Source organism: Pseudozyma hubeiensis (genome assembly GCF_000403515.1).
Source record: "Pseudozyma hubeiensis SY62 DNA, scaffold: PHS2, whole genome shotgun sequence".
In the NCBI taxonomy this organism is placed as follows: domain Eukaryota; kingdom Fungi; phylum Basidiomycota; class Ustilaginomycetes; order Ustilaginales; family Ustilaginaceae; genus Pseudozyma; species Pseudozyma hubeiensis.
This window is the reverse complement of record NW_012133784.1, coordinates 1-26,959: the sequence shown is the minus strand read 5'-3', so window position 1 is coordinate 26,959 and position 26,959 is coordinate 1. Positions and strand designations below refer to the sequence as shown.

The following is a 26,959-nucleotide window of genomic DNA, read 5'->3' as shown; positions in this document are numbered from 1 at the left end:
TTAAGCTTGGCTATCAATCCATGCAAGGTATTTTTCTGGTGTTACAGCTTCAACTGCAATAGGCATAAATCCGTGGTATACTCCACAAATTTCTGAACATTGTCCATAGAATACTCCTTCTCGTTCAATTAGAACTGATGTTTGGTTTAGTCGTCCTGGAACAGCATCGATTTTAAGTCCTAGTGATGGTACAGCAAAATCGTGGATTACATCTGCTCCTGTAACAATAAATCGGATGTGTGTATCAATTGGTACAACTACTCGGTTATCAACATCTAGTAGTCGTAGTTGTCCATTTTCTAGATCTGTTTCAGGAACCATGTATGAATCAAACTCGATTGATTCACCATCTTCATTAATAAAGTCTGAGTACTCGTATGACCAGTACCATTGGTGTCCAGCTACTTTAACTGTCATAGAAGGACTAATTACCTCATCCATAAGATAAAGTAGTTTGAAACTAGGGAAAGCAATAGCAATAAGTACTAGAGCAGGTGTAATTGTCCAGATTAGCTCAATTAGAGTTCCGTGGTTAGCGTATTTGTATACTAGTTGTGATTTGTTACTGTTAAAGTTAACAATTACTGATGATAGTACCCATAGTACACCAAAACAAATAACTACTAGGTAGAAGAAAATAGAATCGTGTAGTTCTGTGATTCCTTCTTGTGTTGGTGATGCTCCATCTTGGAATCCTAGTTGCCAAGGTTGTGGTGCATCGTTAAAAATTGCTGTAGTAGCAAATGGAAATAGATTAAACATTTTCAAAAAGTGTAGATTATTATAGCTTTGCTAACCCTACATCTATACTACATAATTAATACTAATTATAGTAAGAAAATAGTATTCTAAAAAAAAGAATGCGCTATAGCGACATATCTGTACCTAGAATAACCTTGTAACATAAAAATATCTTACTGTATACAAGGCAGCTCTTTTCTATTTGATTGCTTACAATCCATTCCATTTTTCAATTTTACGGATAATAAAATAAAAACAAAATAAGAACGAACATTATAACAAATAATCAATTTTAAAAAGAGAAAGCAGCACGTTAAATAAAAGGGAAAAATTTTCCTTTCCTATAAAATAGTAGTGGTTATAAATTTCTCTTAGAAATGGAATTTAGTAGGCCAGGCCTCATTATTTCTTCTTTTTTCATAAATGTTCTATACTACAAAAATCTGATAGTAGCTCATGAACTATTCTTTTTTTAAGGAGCCCCTCCTTTCTTTTTATAAGAATTAGAGGAATCGAACCTCTGTCCTCGATGTGTAAGATCGATGCTAAACCACTCAGCTAAACCCTTACTTGTATGTATACCTATATATACGAGTAAATGAACAAATAGAAAATCTTTATGTTTCGCTAAAAGGAATCTAATCTACAAATTCTTTGTATATCCAAGATGTTATAGAAGGGGGTAGATATATAGACATCTACCATAAATTACGTAATTTAGTGTAGATCAATAGCATCTTTAAGGTATGATGCTGTTAGAATACAGAATACGTAAGCTTGGATGAATGAAACCGCAATTTCTAGTCCGATTAGTGCGATGAAGATACTAAATGGGATTAGAGTAATAACTGCTGTAATAGCTCCTGAAGTAAACATAGGTGCTAGGAATCCTGAAAGAATTTTAAGTAGAGTGTGACCAGCTACTGTGTTTGCAAATAGCCGAACTCCAAGTGAGAAAGCTCGTGCTAGATATGAGATCAGCTCAATAGGTACTAGTAGAGGTACCAGTCCAAGAGGTGTACCTGAAGGAACGAAGAATGAGAAGAAGTGTACTTTGTGTAGTCGTAGACCAAGAATTGTAACTCCAATAAAGATTGTCATACTTAGACCAATACTTACCATAATTGATGTAGCTACTGTAAATCCGTACGGAACGTTACCACTTAGGTTAGCAATAAGGATGAAGAAGAATAGTGAATAGATAAATGGTAGGTACATTTCGTTGGCAGCACCAATTTGTGATTTAACTAGTCCGTGTACTGAAGCAAAGCTACTTTCTAGTGCAATACTCCATCGACTTGGAATTAGTTGTTTGTTGTTACTTCCCATAATGTGAAGTGCTAGTACTAGATATACTGTAATAATTGTATATAGTCCTAGGTTTGTTAGACTTAGATTAATGTATCCAAGTACTGGTAGATTTAGAGAAATAAGACTAGTTACTTCAAATTGCTCTAGTGGTGAATGAATTAGGAATGCCATTGCATAAAATAAGATTAATTGGATTGTTACTTACTGTTTCTTATATAATAGCTATAATCAACAACAGATATAAAAAAGTCCTGCTAAATTATCTATTTATTTCCTCAGTGAATAAATAGAAGTTAGAACGGCTTAAAATTAGGTACTGATATACAGTACAAGCTAAATAGAAATAGAAAAAGTTTTCAACCGCGTTCTAGCGATGTTTTATACTATTCCGCCCGTAGCGTCTATTATAAATAAAGCTCAATATATATATATTCTATTTATTCCTATAAAAACGTATTGTGTTGATTTTTATCGTGTCTTAGTAAATTTTATTAGTTTCTTTTCTTTACAAGTGTGCTAAACTAGACAATGAAGGGGGTACATTCAGCACCCAAAATATTGCATTTGTAACGATATTTTTAATTACAGTTTAGTAATGTACATTCGTGAAACAAATAGTTCTACAAAAGTTGGTAGGATGTATTTACTAAATACAAATAGTAGTACAAATAGTCCTAGGAATGCAAATGAAATTTGATTTACGAAGTAAAAAGGTAGTAGTTGAGGCATTATTTATGAATCAAGAAAATGGTTCCAAACTAGTTGATTACATCATTATAAACACGTTTTATGATTTATCTCTACTGGAACTGTTACTACTATTCATTATTATAAACAGTTGTTTATAAGTAATAATAGGGTATATTTTTTTAGTAAAACAACTACGCTTATAATTCTAGTGATTTATAAAACGTTAATAAATTGACTAATTGCTAAAAAATAGAAAACAATAAATATTCTTGTGAAGGGGGTGCACAGTACACCTTTCGCTTAAAAAGTGGTTTATACCAATAAACCATTTTTACTAAAAAGAAAAATTCTAGTAAATTAGATAAATTATGATTGTACAGGTAGCATGTTGAAACTATGGAATGGTGTTGGTGACTCTAGAGCCCATTCTAGTGAAGAAGCTGTGTGGCTTTCCATCCAGAACTCTGGTGTTGATTGGAAGAATGCTGGTACAGCCCATGGGTTAGCATCTACTGGTTTACCATTTACAAGAATATCGTAGATAATGTAACCGAATAGTACTGTAGCAACTACTGATACAAGACTTCCGAAACTACTAATAGCGTTCCATGCAGCAAATGCATCAGGGTAATCTGGGATTCGTCGAGGCATACCTCCTAGTCCTAGGAAGTGTTGTGGGAAGAATGTTAGGTTAACTCCTACAAATAGTGTCCAGAAGTGAATTCGTCCTAGGTTTTCATTAAATGTTTTACCAATGATTTTTGGTGTCCAGAAGTAGAATGCACCAAATAGTGCAAATACAGCTCCCATTGATAGAACATAGTGGAAGTGAGCAACAACGTAGTATGTATCATGTAGAGCAACATCTAGTGAAGCATTAGCTAGGATAACTCCTGTTAGACCTCCAATTGTAAATAGAGCAATAAATCCAAGAGCGAATAGCATAGGTGTAGTAATTCGTAGTGAACCACCATATAGTGTAGCTAGCCATGAGAAGATTTTAATTCCTGTAGGAACAGCAATAATCATTGTAGCAGCTGTGAAGTAAGCTCGTGTATCAACATCAAGTCCTACAGCATACATGTGGTGACTCCATACTAGGAATCCTAGGATTCCAATACTGAACATAGCATAAACCATTCCTAGGTATCCAAATACTGGTTTACCTGAGAATGCACTTACGATGTGACTAACCATTCCAAATCCAGGGATAATTAGGATGTAAACTTCTGGGTGACCAAAGAACCAGAATAGGTGTTGGTAAAGGATTGGATCTCCTCCTCCTGCTGGATCATAGAATGATGTATTAAAGTTACGGTCTGTTAGTAGCATTGTAATTGCTCCAGCTAGTACTGGTAGTGATAGTAGCAGTAGAATAGCTGTAACAAAGATAGCCCAAACAAATAGTGGTAGTTTATGTAGTGTCATTCCTGGGTTTCGCATATTAAGAACTGTAGTAATAAAGTTCATTGCTCCTAGCATTGATGAGATACCTGATAGGTGTAGACTAAAGATAGCAAGATCTACTGAACCTCCTGAATGGCTTTGTAGTCCTGATAGTGGTGGGTAAACTGTCCATCCTGTTCCTGCTCCTTGCTCTACAAAAGCACTAGCTAGTAGTAGAATTAGTGAAGGAGGTAGTAGCCAGAATGAAATATTGTTTAGTCGAGGGAACGCCATATCTGGAGCTCCGATCATAACTGGCACAAGGTAGTTACCGAATCCACCAACCATAGCTGGCATAACCATGAAGAAAATCATTACGAAAGCGTGTGCTGTAATAATAACATTGTACAGTTGGTGATCTCCGTTAAGGTATTGTACACCAGGTGCTGCTAGCTCCATTCGGATTAGTACTGAGAACGCTGTTCCAATCATAGCTGCAAATACAGCAAAGATTAGATACAGTGTACCAATATCTTTAGCATTTGTTGAGTAAAGCCAACGTACCACAGCAATATGCTGTGGTAAATCCTCTTAGTCTATTTCCTTTTTTACTCTTTATGTCTTTTTTATAGAAGGGAGATAAGCCCTAAATAAGTTAGTAAAAAAGTCTTCTATATTTTTTCATTTTGGTATACCAGTATATAGGTATATGATTACTCACTACGGACAAAAGGAGATTCGAACTCCTAAGGAAATTTTTACTATTCCAGACAATTAGCAATCGCCTACACCTCGCCAATAGCGGTTTGTCCATAAGTAACCTATATAAAGAAGGTATAACTCAGTTGGTTAGAGTGCGATACTTTTAATATCGACGTCGTAGGTTCGAGTCCTACTATCTTTATATATCACTAGGATGGGTTGAATCGAACAACCATTCTCATTACCAAAAAATGATGTCTTTCCTTTAGACGACATCCTATACTACTATTTACTTATGCATACCATTGGATTTCTTTTCTTTTTTAGGCCTTGACGATTGAATTTCCCAGTACTATCTTTTTTAAAAGTTTTATAGCACAATACCTATCTGTTTATATAGATATATACTGTGTAATGGCTATATAATATATATTATATCTAGTATTTATAGTATATTGCCGACTACTAGAATCGAACTAGTGTCAAGTAATTACAAGTTACCTATTCTACCACTAAACTAAGTCGACATTTTGTTTGTTTATAAATAAAAAGAATGGTTCTATTTTTTCTAGCACTTTATTTTCCAAAGGGAAAGCAATCTATCTTCTAGATAGTAAACACTAATTAATATAGAATTTTTAAGGATATTCAAGTTAGTATGCTGTTTATTTTCTAGATCCAAATATACTGATCTCTAGGAGAATCGAACTCCTATTAGTAAAATGAAGATCTACTGTTTTACCTTTAAACTAAGAGACCTATCCCTATATATATTTTAAAAACGACTATGAATAGAATAACAGTTATAGAAAGATATATATAGTATCCTTTTTATATAGGTAATACTTATGCTTTTATTATATTACCTATATTTAACAGAAAAAGATTTTTTATTTTATAAATCTCTTTGCCCATTGTAATCAGAAAATGGAAATTAGGATATAAGAAATAGAATTAGAATTACTAATTAAATAGAACGTACTGTCATCTAGTTATAGAGCAGAAAATAATAAAAGAGATAAGGAGAGTGCCTGTGGCGCTCCTGTTTAATTAACTAAACAGAAGAAGGACATCAATAAATTGAATTTCTAAAAATGCTAACACTACTACTAATTATTCCTCTAGTAGGTGCTCTAATGCTGGCACCTATGCAAGGAAATACACCACAATCAGAATCACAAATGAAACGTCTAGCACTAGGAACATCACTAATCAATTTTGTTCTAAGTATTGTGCTATGGGGTGAATTTGATTCAAGTACTAGTGAATACCAATTTACACAAGAATTTAACCAAGTTAATTTTTGTCACCTACACATTGGGGTAGATGGTATTTCACTTTACTTTGTTCTACTAACAACATTTATTACACCAATCTGTATTCTAAGTAATTGGGATAATATTAAAGAGCAACTTAAATACTTCCTAATGTGTTTCCTAGTACTAGAAACACTACTAATTGCTGTATTTGTTGTTCTAGATATTCTACTATTCTATGTATTCTTTGAAAGTGTACTAATTCCTCTATTCCTAATTGTTGGAATTTGGGGTGGTAGTGCAACACGAGTACGAGCTGCTTTTCTACTATTCCTTTATACACTATTTGGTTCACTATTTATGCTACTAGCTTTTCTAGTAATTTACTATAACGTAGGTTCTACAGATTTCCAAGTGGTATCACTATCAGAAATTAACCTAGAATCACAAAAACTACTATGGCTAGCAGTATTTATTAGTATGGCTATTAAAACACCACTACTACCATTTCATGTATGGCTACCTCGAGCTCATGCGGAAGCACCTCTAGCAGGTAGTGTTATTCTAGCTGGACTTATCCTAAAACTAGCTACATACGGATACATGCGAATTCTAATTCAATTCCTACCAGATGCTACATCATACTTCTCTCCACTAGTTCAAACTATTGCAGTAATTACTCTAATTTATGCTTCACTAGCTACACTACGACAAACAGATTTTAAAGCCCTAGTTGCTTACTCTTCAATTGGACATATGGCTGTTGTAGTACTAGGTCTATTCAGTAATACAATCCAAGGTATTGATGGAGCTCTACTACTAAGTATTGCCCATGGAGTTGTTAGTCCTGCCCTATTTATTCTAGTAGGTGGAGTTCTATATGATCGATACCATACACGAACTATTCGATACTACCGAGGTATGACTGCTTACATGCCACTATTCTCAATTATGTTCTTTGTATTTACAATCTTTAATGCTGCTGTACCTCTAAGTGCTAATTGGGCTGGTGAATTCCTATGTCTAGCTGGTGCCTTCCAACGAAACCCAGTATTTGCTGTACTAGGAAGTACAGGTATTGTTCTAAGTGCTGCTTACTCTATCTGGCTATACAACCGAATTGCCTTTGGGTCATGGAGTAAATACCTAAACTACACTACAGATCTTACTCGACGAGAGTTCATGCTTCTACTACCTCTTCTATTTGTTGCTGTGGTATTTGGAATCTTCCCTAATATTATTCTTGATTCTGTTCATGCCTCAACATCAGGACTACTATATTCTGCTGCTTAGGAAAGTAAATAACCTGAACAAGTAACTAACTATAAACTATATTTTCATAGAAAAAATCTTTTTACTAATGAGACTTCCCCCTTTCTGTAGTCCACTACCAATTTCTCTTTTGTGTTACTAAATTTAGTAGATGGACAAATAAGAAAATTTCTTTTTAGCATTTCTATTTTATAATGCGGTGATACAGAATGTTATTTATTTTAATAAATATACAAGGTTAGAAAATCTATAATGGACCACTTTACATGGGTATTACCTTCTATAAATAAGCTTAATATAAGAATAGTATAACATACATATAAAGTACTTTAGTGTAAAGGTGGCACAGCAGACTCATGTCCTGCTAGACCAGTGTTCGAATCCTGGAATGTACTCTATTTTAAACATATAGAAACTATATACATTTTAGTAATATTCTAAAAATTTCGTGTTTATCAATTAATAGTCTTTGTAAATTTCCTATAGGAAATTTATTAACAGTAGTTTAATTAATATTCCTCTTTATTTTTTTATGTTAATGGTCTTCCCTTGTAAACATGTATAACTTATAAACGATATATCAAAGAGCTCTTATTTTTCACATTTATTCCATTTTCTGTTTCTTTGTTCCATTATTTAGAAAATGTCTCATTTTTAATTGCTACAATAGGAAGCGGTGAAAAAATATTTTACCAAATAGAAAAAGATATCTATTCATGTTGATACTTTTTTAATAATAAAAGCATCCATAAGATTACAACTAGAAATAGGATGTTGTGCCATCAAATGTACACTAGTAATTGGTTATCCAATATCCTTTTCATATACGTCTGAAAAGGAATGAAATAAAAAGTATTTTCATTTACTGTGGGGTTTTTTCAGTTATAGTCTTAAAGTTAGTACTATAGCAACGTTTTTAATTAAGTCCAGGAAAGGGGGGGAATGGTTTGAATTAGTAATTTTAGTGTTTTGAATTGAAGATCGTTTATCTGTGAAGTATAGTGCTCCAGTACCGAATTCATAGACAAATCCAATAGTTAGTACTAGGAAAAAGATAATGAAAATCCAGAATCCATATGTACTTGTTTGGTAAAGATTCATTGCGTAAGGATATGTTAGAAGAATTTCGATATCAAATACTAGGAATAGGATACCAACTAGGTAAAACTGAATAGAGAAAGGGTTTCGTGTTTGACCATATACAGGACTAAACCCACACTCGTATGGTGTTACTTTTTCTGAATCTGGTCGGTGTACAGCTAGTAGAAGATTAGCAAATAGAAGAATGACAGCTAGGATTGGAATAAAAAGGAAAAATAGTGTAATAGTGTTCATTAGTAGTAGAATAGTGATAGAGCTAGAATGTGACAGCTATTTAGTAGGATTGATGGTTGAAGTACAAACAGTACAATAATCATAGTTAGACTAGAAATCAGTAGACTATGTACATTTGTAATTGTAGGAGTAGCAATAGTATCTGATGAACTTTCAGTACTATCTGTATATACTACTTCATTTTGAGTATCTTGACTATCAAAGTAGATAACTCGAATAATTTTTAGATAGTAAGATGCACTAATAACACTTACTAGGATTGCAACAATAGATAGGAAGTAGTAACCACCATGAGTACTTGAATATAGAACCATTTGTTTTGCAAAGAATCCAATTAGTGGTGGAATACCTGCCATAGAGAATAGACAAAGAGCTAGACTTAGTCCTAGTAGAGGATTTTCTTTAAATTGACCTTTAAGTTGATCAATAAATTGAATATCTGTACTATTCACTGATTGTTTATTAATAGCTCGGTTTGTTAGTAGATATGATTTACTTGTACTCATAATATATCCAAATGCAAGAAGAATTAGGAAAGTATTTACATTTGTAAGTGAGTATTGAATTAGATAGAATAGGAATGATTCAATTGATTCTTCTGTATTAATAGCAAGAGCTAGTAGTAGGAATCCAACATGACTAATTGTACTATATGCCAGAAGTCGTTTAATTCGGTATTGGCTTAGTCCAACAACTGTACCAATAACAAGACTAAGAAGACTAGCAATAAGCAGTAGATTTTTCCAAATATCGATAGATGTATCATCAGTAAGAAGAAGGCTTAGTGATTCAAAGCTACCTTCTAGTCCAGATTGCAGTTCTAGAAGGAATACAAAAATAGAAATTTTTGGCATTGTTGTCAGCCAAGATGTTACGATAGTTGGTACACCATCATATACATCAGGTGCCCAGTTATGTAGTGGAGCAGCTGCTACTTTAAATAGGAAACCAATACCAATTAGAAGTAGTCCACATGTAACTCCTCCGCTATAACTAGCACTAGTTGCTGCAGAATCTGATCCTGTTACTTGTACTAGAGTATAAATACTCTCAAATTGTGTCAGACCTGTGTAACTATAAATTAGTGCAGTACCTAGTAGAATTAGAGCAGATGATAGACCACCTAGTAGAAAGTATTTAAGACCAGCACTTGTTGCAGATTCAGAATCTCGGTAAAGTGTTGCCAGAATATAAACAGCAAAACTTTGTAGCTCAATACTTAGGTACATACTTACTAGATCTGAACTACTTAGCAGTAGTGTAGCACCCATAGATGTAAAAAGAATCATTAGTGAGTATTCACTAATTGTTGGAACTACTGTTGTACTTGATCGTGCAATAGTTTTCTCTGTAACAGGTCCCCATCCTAGTAGGATTAGAGCACCAATGAAAAGTAGAAATCCTTCAATAGCTACTGACACTGTTGTTACATGGAATAGTCCACTGTAGATACCTACTCCGGAAGCTAGTGACTCAATATGTAGACCATTAAAAGCCAGTAGAGCAGAATAGATTAGAACTACAGATGTAATTCGATTAAATAGACTAGGGGTAATTCGGTAGGAGAAAACAGGAATGGCTACTAGTAGTGAAATTAGACCAATTGAAAGCATTACTAACACCTATAATATATAATAGTAGCTACTTTAGAATATAATAAAAGAAGACTTATTTGTAAAAAAGTAGCATATATAATCATTCTAATCATATAATACTATATAAATAGAACAGTACAGGGTATAATTTGGAAAATCTATACATATTATACTAGTATTCGGAATCGAACCGAAAATGTGAGAGTGGAAGTCCCAAGTTTTACCATTAAACTACACTAGCTTTATAAGAAAATGAAAATTCTTTAGTTGTGAACAATTTACTAAAAATCTACCTGTAAAAAGATTCTATTTGTTAGCCCTACTTTAAAGACTATATCATAATTTATATACCTATATAAATAAAAATGTCCGCTAGTAAATAAGTTTGTGGACTATCAATAGTCCACTTTGTTCTACGGTAGTAAATAGATTCTTCTGATAAATTGTTATACTCGTATATATAGATGTGTTCTTGTAAATAGTAAAACAGTTACTTACGAAATTGGAAATAAGTAAGGCGCTTACGCGCGGGGGGGGGAGTAAATAGATAGTTCTCAATCCAAAAAGTAGACTAGATTAGCATTCATTTACAATATTTATGATCGTTGACAGATCCAAACTTTCACAGTAAAAGCACCTAGTTCATTTTTAGTTGTAAATTTACTATAATCAATAATTTGGGTAGTATTATTTGAATTACGTTGGAAAGAACCAATTAGACAAGATTTTACAGTAATTCGTGGAATTACTGTTTCAGTAACTAGCCGTCCTGAGACTTGTACTTTAATACCACTAATATGTGCAGGTAGATTCGTCTTATGTAGACTAGGATTAGTTAGAATAGCTTCTTGAAAATCCATAAAAGTATTACTTGGTGCATTGTGGGCAAGGTATTGACTCAGGATATTACTATTTAGGTATGGGTAATATAGTCGAGTTGCAATAACATTTACTTCTTTTTGAAATAGTTGAGCAAGTGTAGTACTTAGATCTGAGATGTTTTTTCGGAAAGATCCTGTTGTAACTTCTTTATTTTGTGTATATACTGGTGTACTGTTTTTAGAAGCAGTATAATAAAAGAATGAAATAGTAACTTTACTGTTAGTATGACTAAAGGTAGGTTTACTGATAAAAAAAGAAGAAGTAGATACATTAGTATTATTTGATGTAGTAGTATTGTTCTTCTTTGTTGTATTGTTAACTGTACCAAAATAAGCATTAATGATACAAATCGCACTATTATTTAGTGCAGTATTTCCAGACAGAGTTGGACCTAGTCCTGAAGATTGTTTACTAAATGAGTGTGTTGTCGCTAGACCGCCGAAGGCGTTATTCATTTGCATTTGTGGTTGTTGTAGTTGCCCACTATTTTTTAGGTAAACACTAGGAATTGTTGGCATAATATTATTCATTTTTTGTTATAGAAATGCGCTATAGGCGCGGGTAAAGAAATGCTATGTATAAAATGACTTTCTAATTTACTTTTTATAAAAAGGAGCGTAAATAGACTTTTTAATTATATCACTTTATAAGCCCAACATTTTTCTAGTCGTTATAAATTTATTATGGATTGTTAATAAATTTAATTTCTTTTTATAGTTCACGTTCACAGAGTAATCCTATGAAAAATACGACAAGATCTATTAATTAGCCTTATAAAATCGAATATTTTAGTAGGGCCAGTAATAGAAAAAACGGGTACAATTACCAGAAAGGAGGAAGTATTTTGTTAATTATAATATAACTATCACTATATTATATATAGTAGTAACATGGTTTCTATGACAATTTATAACTATGCAATACAACATATTCTCATAATTTTGTCGCTAGTGCTGTAGGAAATTATACTATTATAAAATAAACTTTAAATAAGGCACTAGAAAGAATCGAACTTTCGTTAAACGTATTAACAGTACGCCACATTACCACTATGTTATAGTACCAATATTGTAACGTGTAAATATTTGATTTATCCATATTAGTATAGAATAGAGATGTGTAAACAGATTATTTTCAACTTATTTTGTAAACTAAACGGAATTATATTCCCTTAATTCTAGTCTATCTATTATATATCAGACTGCTGAGACTTGAACTCAGTACTATCACTCCCAAAGTGATCGCCCTGAACCATTAGGCCATCAATCTGTTTCATTTACTTCACTACTGCTATACATATATATATATAAACAGTAATAAAAGAAAGAAAAACCATTTCACTGGATTTATACATATATTAAAAAGATACTCAAAAACAAAATGGGCCTTTTTTATTTACTAGAATAGTAGACAATGTTTTACGATTAAGTAAATCAATAAATTAGTAGTGCTAAACTGAATATATTACTATACTTACATTTGCACCCTATTAATTAAGAAGTAGTCTTCTTCTTATTTCTTGTAATCTAATAAGGTGTGCTTCGTGCTTAAGATGCTTTCAGCGCTTATCTGTCATGATTGTGGCTACCCTACGGTGCTATGTCTAAAAATAGATTTAACAATAGGTACACCATGGAATCATCCCCAGCGGTCCTTTCGTACTAACCGGAGGTCCTTAATCGATTACTTTTTCCTTCAGAAGATAGGGACCATACTGACTCACGTCGTATTGAACCCAACTCGCGTACCTCTTTAATCAGCGAACAGCTGAACCCTTCCAAGCTACTACACCTGGAGGATGAGATGAGTCGACATCGAGGTGTCAAACCGTTTGGACAATATGAACTCTCGCAAACGATAAACCTGTTATCCCTAGCGTAACTTTTATTTCTTGAGCGATGACCATTCCATTATGAATCACCGGATCACTATATCCTACTTGCGTATCTGATCGACCTATCAGTCTTTCAGTCAAGCATGCTTATACTATTACGCTTTAGTAAACTTTACATAGTTCATTGGTTTCTGACCAATATATGCATACCTTTGAAGGCCTCTGATACTTTATTAGAGGCTACCGTCCCAGTCAAACTGACCACCTGATATTTTCCCAGACTAACTAATTTCTCAATTACCTATAGACAGTTTTATAAAAAGATTTCTCTTTATATAAAACGGCTGTCTTAGAAACTTACTAAAAAGATTCTAGAGAATTAACCAGAAAATTATGGCATTCTCATAGGTAACTAGTTATTAGTAGTGTTAGGTAAGTTTCTTCTTTAGACTAGTCAAGGTATTTCACTGACGTAGAAGAATATCTACTCCCTTGTATACTACACCTAGCTATAGAAGAAACAATATCAAGCTACAGTAAAGCTGCATAGGGTCTTCCCGTCTAACTGAAGGTAAACCGCATCTGCACGGCTAATTCAATTTCACTGAGATGCTTGTGGAGACAGCAGGGCCACGTTACCTCATTCATGCAGGACCACATTTAATGGCCAAGGAATTTCGCTACTTTCAGATCCTTATAGTTAAGACCGCCATTCACCATGGCATCAGTTAGTGACTCTAATTAGTAAAATACGAACTAAATCACCTTCTTTACACGACATGGCATTGGGCAGAGTTCACAACTTATACAAGTACTATTCGTCTTAGCAAGTTGCTGTGTTTTTGGTAAACAGTCGCAGCCCTCGATTTTGTGACACTCAGAATTTTCTATAATTATTTATTCTGGTTACCCTTATCGTCTAACTTACGGGCACAATTTGCCGAGTTCCTTCACAAGCATTATCTCTACGCCTTAGTATTCTCTACCTACGAACCTGTGTCGGTTTAGGGTACGGATTCACTATAAATCTAGTGACACCTATTTTTCTTGATCTAGCCATTCATTCTACTAACTATTTAGTTAGTAGAAACTACTCTGTAAATTTTCGTACAGAGAAATGGTTATTATATATAGACAATTCGGTGCAATTGTAATAATTCTCATCAGATATAGACGTTCGCCTATAATCCTTAGAGTCCGTATAACTCATGGCAGATTAACTTCTCCATGAAACCCTCTCGTATTCGGCGAGGAGTGTTTTAACTCCTTTCTACGTTACTCATGTCAGCATTTTCTCTTCAGTACTGTCCAGAAAATGAAACATTTTCCTTCAATCAGATACTGAGTGTTCTGCTACCCTTACTTATAATAAAAAATATATTATAAATAGTCACGGTGTAGGTATATTGTCTAAGACCCGTTAATTTTCGACGCTTCTCTCCTCAAATTAGACCACTGAGTTGTTACACTATCATTAAAAGATGGCTACCTCCAAGCCTACTTCATGGTTGTATTAGGAGTTAAACTTTCTTATATTCACTTAACAATATTTTGGGACCTTAACACGTGCTCTGGGCTGTTTCCCTTTTGTCTATCCACCTTATCATGAATAGACTGTGCCCTTATCATTCACTATTATCCTTCCGAGGTTAACCATCAATGGTAGGGTTGTGAGACCCCCCAATTTAACATAGTGATAATGCGCTAACGCTATATCTGGCTAATGTATGATGATCAGTGCTGTACATATAAAAGTGTAAATAAAGGCCCTACCTAAATAGGTTTCGCAGAATACCAGCTATCATCCAAATTAGATTGGCCTTTCACCCCTTACCACAGCTCATCAGAGAATTTTGCAACATTCACCTGTTCGGCCCTTTTTTAGCCTGGCCATGGTAAGATCATTTGGCTTCGGGTCTAGTTCATAAAACTATTTTTGATCCACTTATTATAGTCGCTTTCGCTTAGATTATTCATCTTGCTCTATAAACTAACTCGCTGACCCATTATGCAAAAGGTACGTTGTCATTTTTTACTAAAACTCCAACTGCTTATAGGATTACTAGTTCAGGTTCTATTTCACTAGTCATCTACTTACTTTTCACCTTTCACTCACGTTACTCTTCACTATCGCTAGATATGTTATACTTAGCCTTGGAGGATGGTACCCCCTTATTCATACAAGGCTGACGTCCTCATATTACTTACTAACACTTTCACTTTCATCACATACAGGACTTTCACCTTCTATGGGATTAAAAAAATGTGTACATTCTTTTAATGTCTACTTATTCCAAAGTACTATGTGTGTCCGTGAAAATTTTGGCTATTCTGGTTTCACTCACCATTACTCCCAGAGTCTCTTTTGATTTCCTTTCCTATTGGTACTATAATGTTTTACTTCCCAACGTTCTATACTATTCGGTTTACCTTAGGATTGTATAAATATTCTGATTGTATCTATACTTTTAGTATTCTACTTCCTTTTCAACATATCTGCTAGGCATCCCTAATAATCCCTTTAATTACTTAACCGTACATTCAACATTGTCATCGATTCCTATATTAATAATTAATATTCATTTCCTTATATACACACTACATCAATATAACCATTTATATTAATAGATCCTTGTAATTTATAGACAGTATTGTATAGGATGATCCTATGAGGACGATAGTATACAATATACTATCAGATATGAATATAATAATAAGTTATATAGGAAAAAATTCTACCAATTTATCGGGTGGATACTTATAACAGTTATTATAGGAAATATTTTTAGTAGTAGAGGCAAAGCGCGATCTACAAGACCTTTTCTTTGAAAATTGATTCTTTCTAGTAATTTTCTAATACGGTCCTATTTTTCTTTTTATTATGAACAACTTTCTACTTGATTTTCTAGCACTAGGTGCTATTCTTTCTGGAATTCTAGTTATTACATCTAAAAATCCAGTTATTTCTGTACTATTCCTAATTTCTGTTTTTGTTAATGTTGCGGGTTACCTAGTACTACTAGGTGTAGGATTCATTGGTATCTCTTACCTAATTGTTTATGTTGGAGCTATTGCTATTCTATTCCTATTTGTTGTTATGATGCTTAACCTACAACTAACAGAGCTAAGTGCAGTAGGTACAGAATATACACAAAACCTTCCACTAGGTACAATTATTGGAAGTCTATTCCTATTTGAACTAGTATCAATTGTACCAGGATTTACTACTGAAAACGGTACATTTAATATTAGTACAGTAACTAATCTTCTACCTCAAGCTGAACTAGGTATCCTTAATTGGTTTAATTCTGTATTCCTAGGTGTTGAATCAGCACAATACAGCCCTATTAGTGATGTACACTATGCATTTAATACAACTGCTGCTGATACACAATTTGCCAGTTTCCTACAAATCCAAAGTATTGGTTATAGCATTTATACTACTGGAGCACTATGGCTTATTGTTGCAAGTGTTATTCTTCTTCTTGCAATGGTAGGACCTATTACTCTTTCTATGAATAAAACACCTAATTTACCCCCTTTCACTAACAATTAGTAGAAAAGAAAAATAGAAAATTTAGTAGGTTATTTCTTTTTTAAGACAAATACACTTTACTACAGGGTCATGAATAAAAAGTAATATCCTTGAATGCGCTTACGCGCTGTAAATCAATTTTTCTACCATTCTTCCTTTTAGCCTTTTTCCTAGTAAGAGTCGAGTACAGATGGCTTCTGTTGGGGAACTGCAAATTCTACCATCCAGGGTTCAATTCCCTCTTGACTCTGTTACACATACATAAAGATAGTTACTACATACTTAGAAAATTTCATTTTCTTTTTTACACACATCACTATTTACTTAGGAATTTAATTTCCTATTTTCTCTACTAAAGATATAGTCTCTATTATGTTTACTTAAAAGAGAGATAGTATTTTATAAGTATAGATAAAAAAATACATATAAGAATATCGTATAATGGTAATACAATGATCTCCAAAGTCATTTATGTTGGTTCGATTCCAGCTGTTCTTGTAGAGGCCCTAAGAAAATCTTCGATTTTCTAATACTAATTTTCTATCAAGAACTAGAAAAACATATGATATGACATTCTATAATTAGGAAATTGATTCAATTGTATAGGAACTGAAAACATCTTTTCTTTAAAAAGATATTCAGCATCTGTTTACCAGCTAGTGTTTACCGTAATTCTATTTTGTAATTATTGGCATACTGGCGTACCACATCATTGTTATTTACTATGCTTGCTGCTGCTAAATACATCGGATCAGGAGTAGCTGCTCTAGGACTGATCGGAGCCGGAATCGGAGTTGGAATCGTATTCGCTGCTCTAATCCAAGGAGTTTCACGAAACCCTAGCCTACGAGGTCAACTATTTACTTACGCGATCCTAGGATTCGCTCTATCAGAGGCTACAGGACTATTTGCCCTAATGGTATCATTCCTGCTACTTTACTCATAATTATCGAGTACTTAACACTAAGTTAACCTATCCGGGGGAAACAATGTTTCCCCTTACAAAAATCGGTAAAAGTAACGGAATCTAAAAAAAGTCTAGTCTATATTAGTTATATAGGGATATGTATAAGTAGATGTGAGTGTGTTGAAATTGGTAGCCAAGTCGACCTTAGGAGTCGGTAGTCTTAGACTGTGTAGGTTCAAGTCCTATCACTCACAATATATTAAAGCGAAAGCTTCGTAGTTGCACTCTATTTCTAGTCTCATAGGAGGTTTACAATAGAACATAGTAAGTTTATTATAAAGCGCTACTGAAATTTTTTTCCTATAACATAACACATTTTCTGTTAGCGTCTTTTAATAAAAAAGCATACTTAGCTAAATTGGTAAAGCGCCTAACTTCGGATTAGGAGATTTAGGGGTTCGAGCCCTCTAGTGTGCTATATAAAAAAGAAAATAGTTTCTTTACCATGCAAAATACCCTTAAAATAGTCAGGTCTAATAAAATGGAAGATTTTATAGCTACTACTTTTTGTGATGTGAACATTGAAACAAACAATATAGTTTTATTACAGGTCATATTTATATTCTCTATGTAATTAAACAGTATATAAACCTTGGCACCATAATAATATATAACATGACAAAGTCGTTTTAGTAGTAATAGAAAAAAGCTGGGAGAGGGACTCGAACCCATCGATTTACCAGTATGAATGGTATGGTTTAACCAGTTAGCCTATTCCAGCAAGAGTTAAAAAAGGGGGCTAATTATAAATAGGCCAGATTTTGTACAAATAGAAATCTCTAATTAACCTTAAATAAATTAAGTTAACTAGATGATTGTATTTATTAAATAAAACGATAATATACTATGTTAAAGCTGTTAAATAGATAGTTAATGCTTATATACTTAATAGTGAATTATATTAGGAGACTGTTTACATAAAAGAATATTCACTTTATTAGCAATAAAGTATTCTTTGACCATTTTCTATAAATTTTCTCTATCCTAGATGGAAATATTCTCTAATAATAATAATCTTGGACCTTACTACTTTTTCAAGCATAATTTTTATAATATAGCCCTACCTATATAAAATTCTTTTAAACAAAAGATCTCTTAACTATATTTACAAAGGGTAAAACTCCGGACTTGAACCGGAATAAACACAACTCCACAGATTGGCGCTTTACCAATTAAGCTAGTATTACCTTCATATACTAATTACTAGTATTCCTATACTTTGTTTTTCTTACTATTTACTAGTATAAATAATGCTATTTTACTAGTAAAATAAGTTACTCTTATACAAAACAGTAAGAGATTACTAAAAAGAAAATAGAAATAGCAGAATAATAGTAAAGTTATACAGCGTAAGATATAATTGTATATAGAATTAAGAGAAGGGGGTATATTACTATTTTGTAGTAGAAGCAATGTATGGAAGACATACCATACCAGTAAGTAGTACTAGAATTAGTGGTGCATTGATTAGTGCAGCATTAAGTAGTACAGGACTTAGTAGAATCATAACTAGAGTCACTAGTGCAATAGCTAGATATAGTGCATAACTAGTTAGGTTACCAGTGTCTAGTTTAGCGATATCTTTACTTCCTGATGTTAGTCCAGTAGCTAGACCATAAGGTCCCACTAGTTCAATAATACCACGATCTAGTACTTTACTAATAACGTATCCTAGTTGAAGTCCACCATTAATAATGTAATGGTTGTAAATAACATCAACATAGTACTTACCATTAAAGAATCGGTAAAGTTTTTGTCCTAGTGTACTATTTGTCAGATCAATAGTAAATACTGGTAGCATATGGTATAGATATAGAGCTAGTCCAGCACCCATTAGAGTACCAATAGCAGGAAGCAGTTTAATAATTTGAGGTAGCCCAAATTCTGCCTCGATTAGACTAATGTGTGAAGGGTGTGTAAATAGACTAGGTGATAGGAAATCTGATCCCATACCAACAAATAGATCTCGTGCAACGTATCCAAAGAAAATAGCTAGTAGTGATAGAATAATTAGAGGAATCATAACAATTGTTGGTGCATCGTGTGTATGTAGATATACTGATTTACTTGCATTAGGGTATGTTAGGAATGTTAGACTAATAAGTCGTAGACTATAGAAAGCTGTTAGGCAAGCACTCAGAGTACCAAGCCAGTAAGCAACTTGTCCTGAGAATTCATATTGTCCATATGCAACTTCTAGAATTAGATCTTTACTATAGAATCCTGTTAGCCAAGGTAGAGCCATTAGACTTAGACTTCCAATTAGAATAGCTGTGTATGTGAAAGGCAGGAATCCAATTAGACCTCCTAGTCGTCGTTGATCTTGTTGATCATATGTGGCATGTAGTACAGCACCAGCTGCTAGGAATAGTAGAGCTTTAAAGAAAGCATGGTTTACAAGGTGGAATAGTGCAACATTGTATTGACTTAGACCACAAGCCATAAATAGGTAACCCATTTGTGAACATGTACTGTAAGCAATAACTCGTTTTAGATCGTTTTGTAGTAGACCAGTTGACGCAGCAAAGAATGCTGTTAGAGCACCTACCCAAGTAATAACAATAAGTGTTGTAGGACCATATTCAATAACTGGTGATGATCGTAGTAGAAGGTATACTCCTGCTGTAACTAGTGTAGCAGCATGGATTAGAGCACTAACTGGTGTAGGTCCCTCCATTGCGTCTGGAAGCCATGTATGTAGACCTAGTTGAGCACTTTTACCCATGGCAGCGAGTAGTAGTAGTAGACCAATAATTGTAATGATAGTCTCATTAATAAAAGGAGCAATACTAAATACTGTACTGTAATCAAGATTACCAAATACAAAGAAGATAGCAAAGAATCCAATTGATAGAAACATATCACCAACTCGATTTACTACTAGAGCTTTAATAGCACTTTTATTAGCTTGAATTCGTGTAAACCAGAAGTTAATTAGTAGATATGAAGAAATACCAATTCCCTCCCATCCAACAAACATAATAAGGTAGTTATCTCCTGTTACTAGTACTAGCATAAAGAAAGTAAACATACTAAGGTATGCAAAGAATCGTTGGTTGTGTGGGTCAGCACTCATATAGTCTACAGAGAAGATATGTACAAGACTAGAAACTACTAGAACAGGTAGTAGCATTGATACTGTTAGACTATCAAACATGAATCCCCAAGAAACATCCATTAGCTCAGAATCAATCCAACTGATTAGGTTAATTGATACTGGACTATTACATAGTCCAACCTCATAGAACGCAACAATAGCTAGAATAGCCGATGTAATTAGACAAGAACATGTAATAATATGTGCTCCTGTTACTCCAATTTTTCGTCCTAGTAGACCAGCTACGGCAGATCCGAACATTGGTAGAAGAAGAAGTGATAGATACATTATTGTCGTAGACTAATATTTCCTCGTAGTCGGTAGTAAGCAACTAGAATTCCTAGACCAATTGCTGATTCAGCACCAGCAATAGCAATAATATAAATACTATATGTTTGACCAAGAATGTCATCAAAACTATAACAACTTACTAGTACTAGTAGTGTTACAGCTAGTAGCATTACTTCAATCGAAATTAGCATAAGAATAATATTCTTTCGGTTAAGAACAAATCCTAGAATACCAATTAGAAATAGAATTACAGATAGATTCATTTCATATAGCGCCAGTATATCTGGCTTCCTTAAGGACCTTAAAACAGAGACTATTTTATTATAAATAGTTAAATAACAGTGCGTTATTTAATAGAAAAAATGATTACACTATAATCTTATAAGATTAAAATGAGAATAATCATCGACTAAAATAAAATATATCTGCCTTCTAATAAAGTAAAAAATTATTATAGAGGGCAAATACTAGGGACTGCGCTCATAGGCTAACAGGTCTATTCTATTTAGTAGTAATTTGTTTATCTTATACAAAGCCATAAAAGATGCTTTTGTGATAGTAAACAATACAAAATACGAGAATCACCCGATTCGAACGGGCATCATCTAAACTGACAATTTAGGACATTAACCAATTATGCTAGATTCCCATAGATAGAGTTAGTAACAAATTTCTAAGAGATAGAAAATATTTCCATTATAAATTAACTAACGAAACATTTTTTTCAGGGTAGGGGATAATTGAATAGTATCCATCAGCCACAAGTTCCCTTACGGCTACCTTGCTATAACTTAGCGTTAGGAGTTCTAAGCTATTCCATGTGTTCGCTATAGAAACTTTCAATTAAAAGTATTAGTTAACTATATAATCAATATTTTACTAGTAAGTAAGAATATATATATAGAAACAATTTTACTTATTTCTATACAACTACAGCGTAGTAACTATATAGTAATACTGAGATAAGAGAAAGAATCAAAGTAAACACTAGTTCATAGCTTGATAAACGACCAACACTTGATAGACGGTTAGTATCTCCCAAATGTAAAAGTTCACCGTTGCGTACTTATCAACGATTACTCGGAATTCCTGATTCACGTAGTCGAATTTCAGACTACGATCCTAGTATCACCATATTTTACTGGTTAGCTCCACCTTACGGTATTGCATCAGTTTGTTAGGTTCAAGTAGCACGTCTGTAGCCCATACTCCATAAGGGTCATGAAGGCTTATCGTATTCCCAAAATGCTTCTTATTGAATGCAAATAAGAAGAGCAGTATAATAACTGATAACAACTTCTTATAGGGATTGCGTTCGTTGGCGGACTCAACCTGACATCTTACGACACGAACTGCCGACAGCCATGCAACGCCTGTGATCTTACAAACAAAGTTATGTAAGCCATTCAAGGAGAGGTAAGGTTCTACGCGGATTATCGTATTAAACAACATGCTCCACTCCGGGTCTTTAGGATGGTCTAATCTTTTTGCTTTCGGTCCTGGGACTGTACTTACAAGGTGTTACACATACAGCGGTTTGCTGCTTATCTGACAAAATAACTACGAATAGTTTAGCCAAATAAGAAATGTAAATAGTTTACGGTCTGGACTACACAGGTATCTAATCTGTTTTGCTCCCCAGACTTTCATCCCTGAGCGTCAATCTTTAGCTGGATAGCTGCTTTCGCCTTTAGTGTTCCGCTAGATATCAATGGATATCATCCCTCCTCCTAGCATTCCACTATCCTCTATTAGATTCTAGTTTCTTTAGTAGAAACCGCCTACGGATCCTTAATACCTATTAATTTATTAAACGTTTGCCCAGTTCGTATAACCGCGTCTGCTGGCACGAGACTTAGATTGGACTATTAGTAAGGTAACGTCATTATCCTCCCTTACGACACTCTTTCGAGTTCTGGTTAGCTGGGTCACTCTTTCGAGCATTGCCCAAGATCCTCCTCTGCAGCATGTCTTAAAGACACCATTGGTTATTCTCAAACCAATTGCGGGAATTGAAGCTTTCGCTATTTCCTATCCGTCATAGGCTTGGAGCGCCTTTACCACTCCAACTACCTGCTAGATATAAAGCCAATCTTTAGTCGGAAAATTTCCTTCATTAATTAGATGTTTCTATCATCTACTAAAGGTATGTACTTTTTTCTCCTCGCCTGTACGCCATGATATTCTTAAATACCATACGACTTGCATGAGTAAAACTACCAGATAACGTTCTAACTTTGCCACGATTAAACAATTACTAAGCGTTTACCATTATAATTCTAACTTAAAACGCGTCTCATAATAATTACTAAAACTTACTAAAATACCATCTTTTAGTAACTATTACTTATTGGATACACTTTATCAGTGATCATTCTTATCTATACCTTTATAAATATGCATAAATAGAAAAAAAATCTTTTTCTATATTCTTTTTTAAGAAATATTCTTCACAAAAAGTTACTTTTTGTTATGCGCGCCCATTCTAAAGAATATATAAGACAATAATGAATTAATTTTATATAATATATATGTTAATAGTAACAATACAGTGGAAAAAAGAAATAAAAACGTAAAAATCATTTACTATAAACAGTATTTTTTTTCATAGGACTGGGGGAAAGTGTAAATATACTATACAACACTTCGTAGTAGTGGTGTAGGTGTTTTTTGTGAAACAACTTCTGATGAAGATCCTTCAGCTAGAGCAATATCCATTAGTGTGTTCTCAATAATACCGATTGCTGGTACTACTACTAGGAACCAACCGAAGTAGTAAGCAGTAGCTGCAGCACCGATTTCAACATATGGACTTTCCACGTGTTGACTACCGATAAACATTAGAATAAAGAAACAAGCAACAAATGTCCAGAATGAGAATCGCATTAGTGGTCGGAATTGACTACCTCGGATTCGTGATGTATCTAGAACAGGCATTCCTAGTAGAATTAGAAGTGACATAAACATAGCAATAACTCCTAGCAGTTTATTAGGAATTGATCGTAGAATAGCATAGAATGGTAGTAGGTACCACTCTGGAACAATTGATGCTGGTGTTTGCATTGGGTTAGCTGGAATATAGTTATCTGAGTGTCCTAGTGCGTTTGGCATGTAGAATACAAATAGAGATAGAGCTAGTAGGAATACAAAGATTGTAACTAGATCTTTGAATGTAAAGTAAGGGTGGAATGGTAGTCGATCTGTGTTACCTGAAACTCCTAGTGGGTTACTACTTCCGTGCTCGTGTAGAGCTAGTAGGTGCATAGCAGCTAGAGCTGCTAGTACAAATGGTAGTAGGTAGTGTAGTGAGAAGAATCGGTTTAGTGTAGCATTATTAACTGAGAATCCTCCCCAAACAAACTCAACAAAGTCTTGTCCAATCCATGGAATAGCACTTAGAAGGTTAGTAATAACTGTAGCTCCCCATAGACTCATTTGTCCGTATGGCAGAACATAACCAAGGAAAGCAATAGCCATCATCAGAACAAGAATAATTACTCCAATTGACCATAGTAGTGTTCGTGGTGATTTGTATGATCCATAGTATAGCCCTCGTCCAATGTGAAGATATACGAAAATAAAGAAGAATGAAGCTGTGTTAGCGTGTAGGTATCGGATTAGCCATCCATAATTAACATCTCGCATAATGTGTTCAACACTAATAAATGCTAGATCAACTGAAGGTGTATAATGCATAGCTAGGAATACTCCTGTAAGAATTTGAATAATTAGACAAACTCCCAGTAGTGATCCAAAGTTCCACATGTAAGAAAGGTTCGAAGGTTGTGGACTATCAATTAGGTAACTGTTAGCTAGACCTAGAATAGGATGTGTTTTAAGTAGTCGCATTAACTGTTTTTCTTTTTCTAACCCTTCATTGAACATAGTTATAAAATAATTCTATTTTATTTATATTATGAAAGGGCTTTTATCTATTAATCAGATTGTTATTTTATCATCTGAAGTTAATAATCAATTCTATATCCGCTACTAAGCAGAAAAAGAAGTATTATTATAAGGTTTATAATAGATAAAGAAGTACAACACTTCTATAATATTTCATGAATTCATATTCATGTCGTTCTGTAAATATACGCGGCTCTATGGTATATTACTACTTCTACAATATTTTTATTTTTAAAATAGATTTTCTTGATTCAATTATCTCAACTCCTATATTAATCAGTTAATAAAGTAAAAATAGGACCCAATTTCTTTTTTCTATAGTAAAAGAGCGGTGATGAAATTAAGTAAAGGAATTTTCTTTTTTAATAAGCATTTTGTCCTAGAGGAATCGAACCTCTATAATGTCTTTATCGGAAACACATTCTAACCGTTGAATTAAGGACAATTTTTGGTTTTTCTATTCTTATATAATAATAGTATATAGCACTAGTAGAATTTTTCCCCAACTAACTAATTTCTTGAATAAGAGCCCAGAAAAGGGGATATAGATTTCTCTATATTAGCTTCCCCACCAGTATACTGAGATGAATAGGAATAGCCAAACAACATCAACAAAGTGCCAGTATAGGATTGATGCTTCAAATCCTAGGTGGTGGTGGTCTGTTAGATGGTAGCTAAGCATTCGGAAGAATGCAACAGCAATAAATAGTGTTCCAATAATAACGTGGATACCGTGGAATCCTGTTGAGAAGAAGAATGTTGATCCAAATACTCCATCTGCAATAGTAAATCCAGCATTTACATACTCGATTCCTTGACAGATTGTAAATAGAACAGCAAAAATTAGTGTCATTAGTGTTCCTAGGATAGCTCCTCGTCGGTTACCTTCAATCACAGAGTGGTGTGCGTATGTAACTGTTGCTCCTGATGATAGTAGTAGGATAGTGTTAAGTAGTGGTAGTTCGAATGGGTTAATTGTAGCAATACCAACTGGTGGCCATTGAGCTCCTAGTTCAACAGTAGGTGATAGACTTGAGTGGAAGAATGCCCAGAATACAGAGATAAAGAAGAATACCTCTGAGATAATAAATAGAGCAACACCCATAGTAATTCCTTTCTGTACTAGAATTGTGTGGTCTCCAAGGAATGTTCCTTCTGCTACTACATCTCGGAACCATAGAGCCATAGCAGCAACTGTAGTTGCTAGCCCGATTCCAACTAGTAGAGCTCCTGAACCTCCAAGAGGGTTAGCGTAACCGTTAAAGTACATTACAGCAGCTGAAGTTAGGATTAGAAGTGCAAATGATGTTAGTAGTGGCCATGGACTAGGTGTAACTAGATGAAATGGCTGGAATTGAAATTGTGTTCGTGATAGTTGTGTGTTCATTGTTAATTTGTATATTTTATAAAAAGGATGTTAATTTGTTGTTTATTCTTGATAGTTTCTCTTTAGAAAAAGTTATCAAGAATAGATAGAAATACTACAATAATAAATTGTAGTATTTCTATCGTAAAAGAATTCTTTTTTCATATATCAATAGTATACCTTTAAATTACTGTGAAATATAAAAATTATATAGAAAATATTACTGTAAAAATGTCTATTTTATAGATATTCATAATGTAATAAGACCAGCAATTTACTAAAACTTCCTCCGCCTGGGCGACTATACATTTATAGTTACTACTATTTTTATAGCCAAAATCATGGCACTGTAGTACTACTATAAGATAGTACATAGATAGTTACTAGGTACAAAACATACTTGTTAGTGCATAAACAGAAAAATAGAAAAAGTACTATTACATGAATTATATAGAAAAACTAGATAAATAAAAATCTTTTTTATTTCAATTTATATCGGTACCTAAGTAAATCAGTGTAAGTTATCTGTGTGCACAGAAATTTTGCTATATATAATAGCTGGTATTTCTTTATTATATATCTAGATAATAAAAATTTGATTGCTTAATAAGGCAAGAAAATTAGAATAAGAAAACAGACGTGCTTTCCTTTTAATTACGCTTACCGATTCCTATACAAGTAGCTATATATAGGTAATATATATATATGGTTTAGTGTCTTTTTTCTAAGAGACTCTTATTTGTCAAAAGCTAAAAAAGTAAGTAGAACAAAACAACTATTCTATATATATATA

At 33.6% G+C, this 26,959-nt stretch overlaps 1 protein-coding gene and 16 non-coding genes across 17 annotated transcripts; 5 read left to right on the top strand and 12 right to left on the bottom strand.

Moving 5' to 3' along the window:
* Positions 1 to 22,346, bottom strand: PHSY_000052 (cytochrome oxidase subunit 2; the record flags this gene model as incomplete). Its single annotated transcript, XM_012330695.1, has 4 exons — positions 1 to 731; positions 3,396 to 3,971; positions 4,461 to 4,622; positions 22,055 to 22,346. 4 exons carry the CDS (start codon positions 22,344 to 22,346, stop codon positions 1 to 3), a joined length of 1,761 nt encoding a protein of 586 aa, XP_012186085.1.
* Positions 1,239 to 1,309, bottom strand: PHSY_007565. The gene has a single exon. It is a non-coding gene; the product is annotated as a tRNA-Val (tRNA).
* On the top strand, positions 4,959 to 5,032 carry PHSY_007564. The gene has a single exon. It is a non-coding gene; the product is annotated as a tRNA-Lys (tRNA).
* Positions 5,040 to 5,110, bottom strand: PHSY_007563. The gene has a single exon. It is a non-coding gene; the product is annotated as a tRNA-Gln (tRNA).
* On the bottom strand, positions 5,287 to 5,357 carry PHSY_007562. Its single transcript has one exon. It is a non-coding gene; the product is annotated as a tRNA-Thr (tRNA).
* On the bottom strand, positions 5,519 to 5,589 carry PHSY_007561. Its single transcript has one exon. It is a non-coding gene; the product is annotated as a tRNA-Glu (tRNA).
* Positions 7,683 to 7,753, top strand: PHSY_007560. The gene has a single exon. It is a non-coding gene; the product is annotated as a tRNA-Met (tRNA).
* PHSY_007559 lies at positions 10,459 to 10,529 on the bottom strand. The gene has a single exon. It is a non-coding gene; the product is annotated as a tRNA-Gly (tRNA).
* PHSY_007558 lies at positions 12,163 to 12,234 on the bottom strand. The gene has a single exon. It is a non-coding gene; the product is annotated as a tRNA-Asn (tRNA).
* Positions 12,367 to 12,440, bottom strand: PHSY_007557. Its single transcript has one exon. It is a non-coding gene; the product is annotated as a tRNA-Pro (tRNA).
* Positions 16,967 to 17,037, top strand: PHSY_007556. Its single transcript has one exon. It is a non-coding gene; the product is annotated as a tRNA-Trp (tRNA).
* PHSY_007555 lies at positions 17,618 to 17,700 on the top strand. The gene has a single exon. It is a non-coding gene; the product is annotated as a tRNA-Leu (tRNA).
* On the top strand, positions 17,850 to 17,923 carry PHSY_007554. Its single transcript has one exon. It is a non-coding gene; the product is annotated as a tRNA-Arg (tRNA).
* Positions 18,154 to 18,227, bottom strand: PHSY_007553. The gene has a single exon. It is a non-coding gene; the product is annotated as a tRNA-Met (tRNA).
* On the bottom strand, positions 18,620 to 18,693 carry PHSY_007552. The gene has a single exon. It is a non-coding gene; the product is annotated as a tRNA-His (tRNA).
* On the bottom strand, positions 21,470 to 21,543 carry PHSY_007551. The gene has a single exon. It is a non-coding gene; the product is annotated as a tRNA-Asp (tRNA).
* Positions 22,347 to 25,173: 2,827 nt separating the features above from the next.
* PHSY_007550 lies at positions 25,174 to 25,245 on the bottom strand. Its single transcript has one exon. It is a non-coding gene; the product is annotated as a tRNA-Ile (tRNA).
* Between the last annotated feature and the right edge of the window lie 1,714 nt (positions 25,246 to 26,959).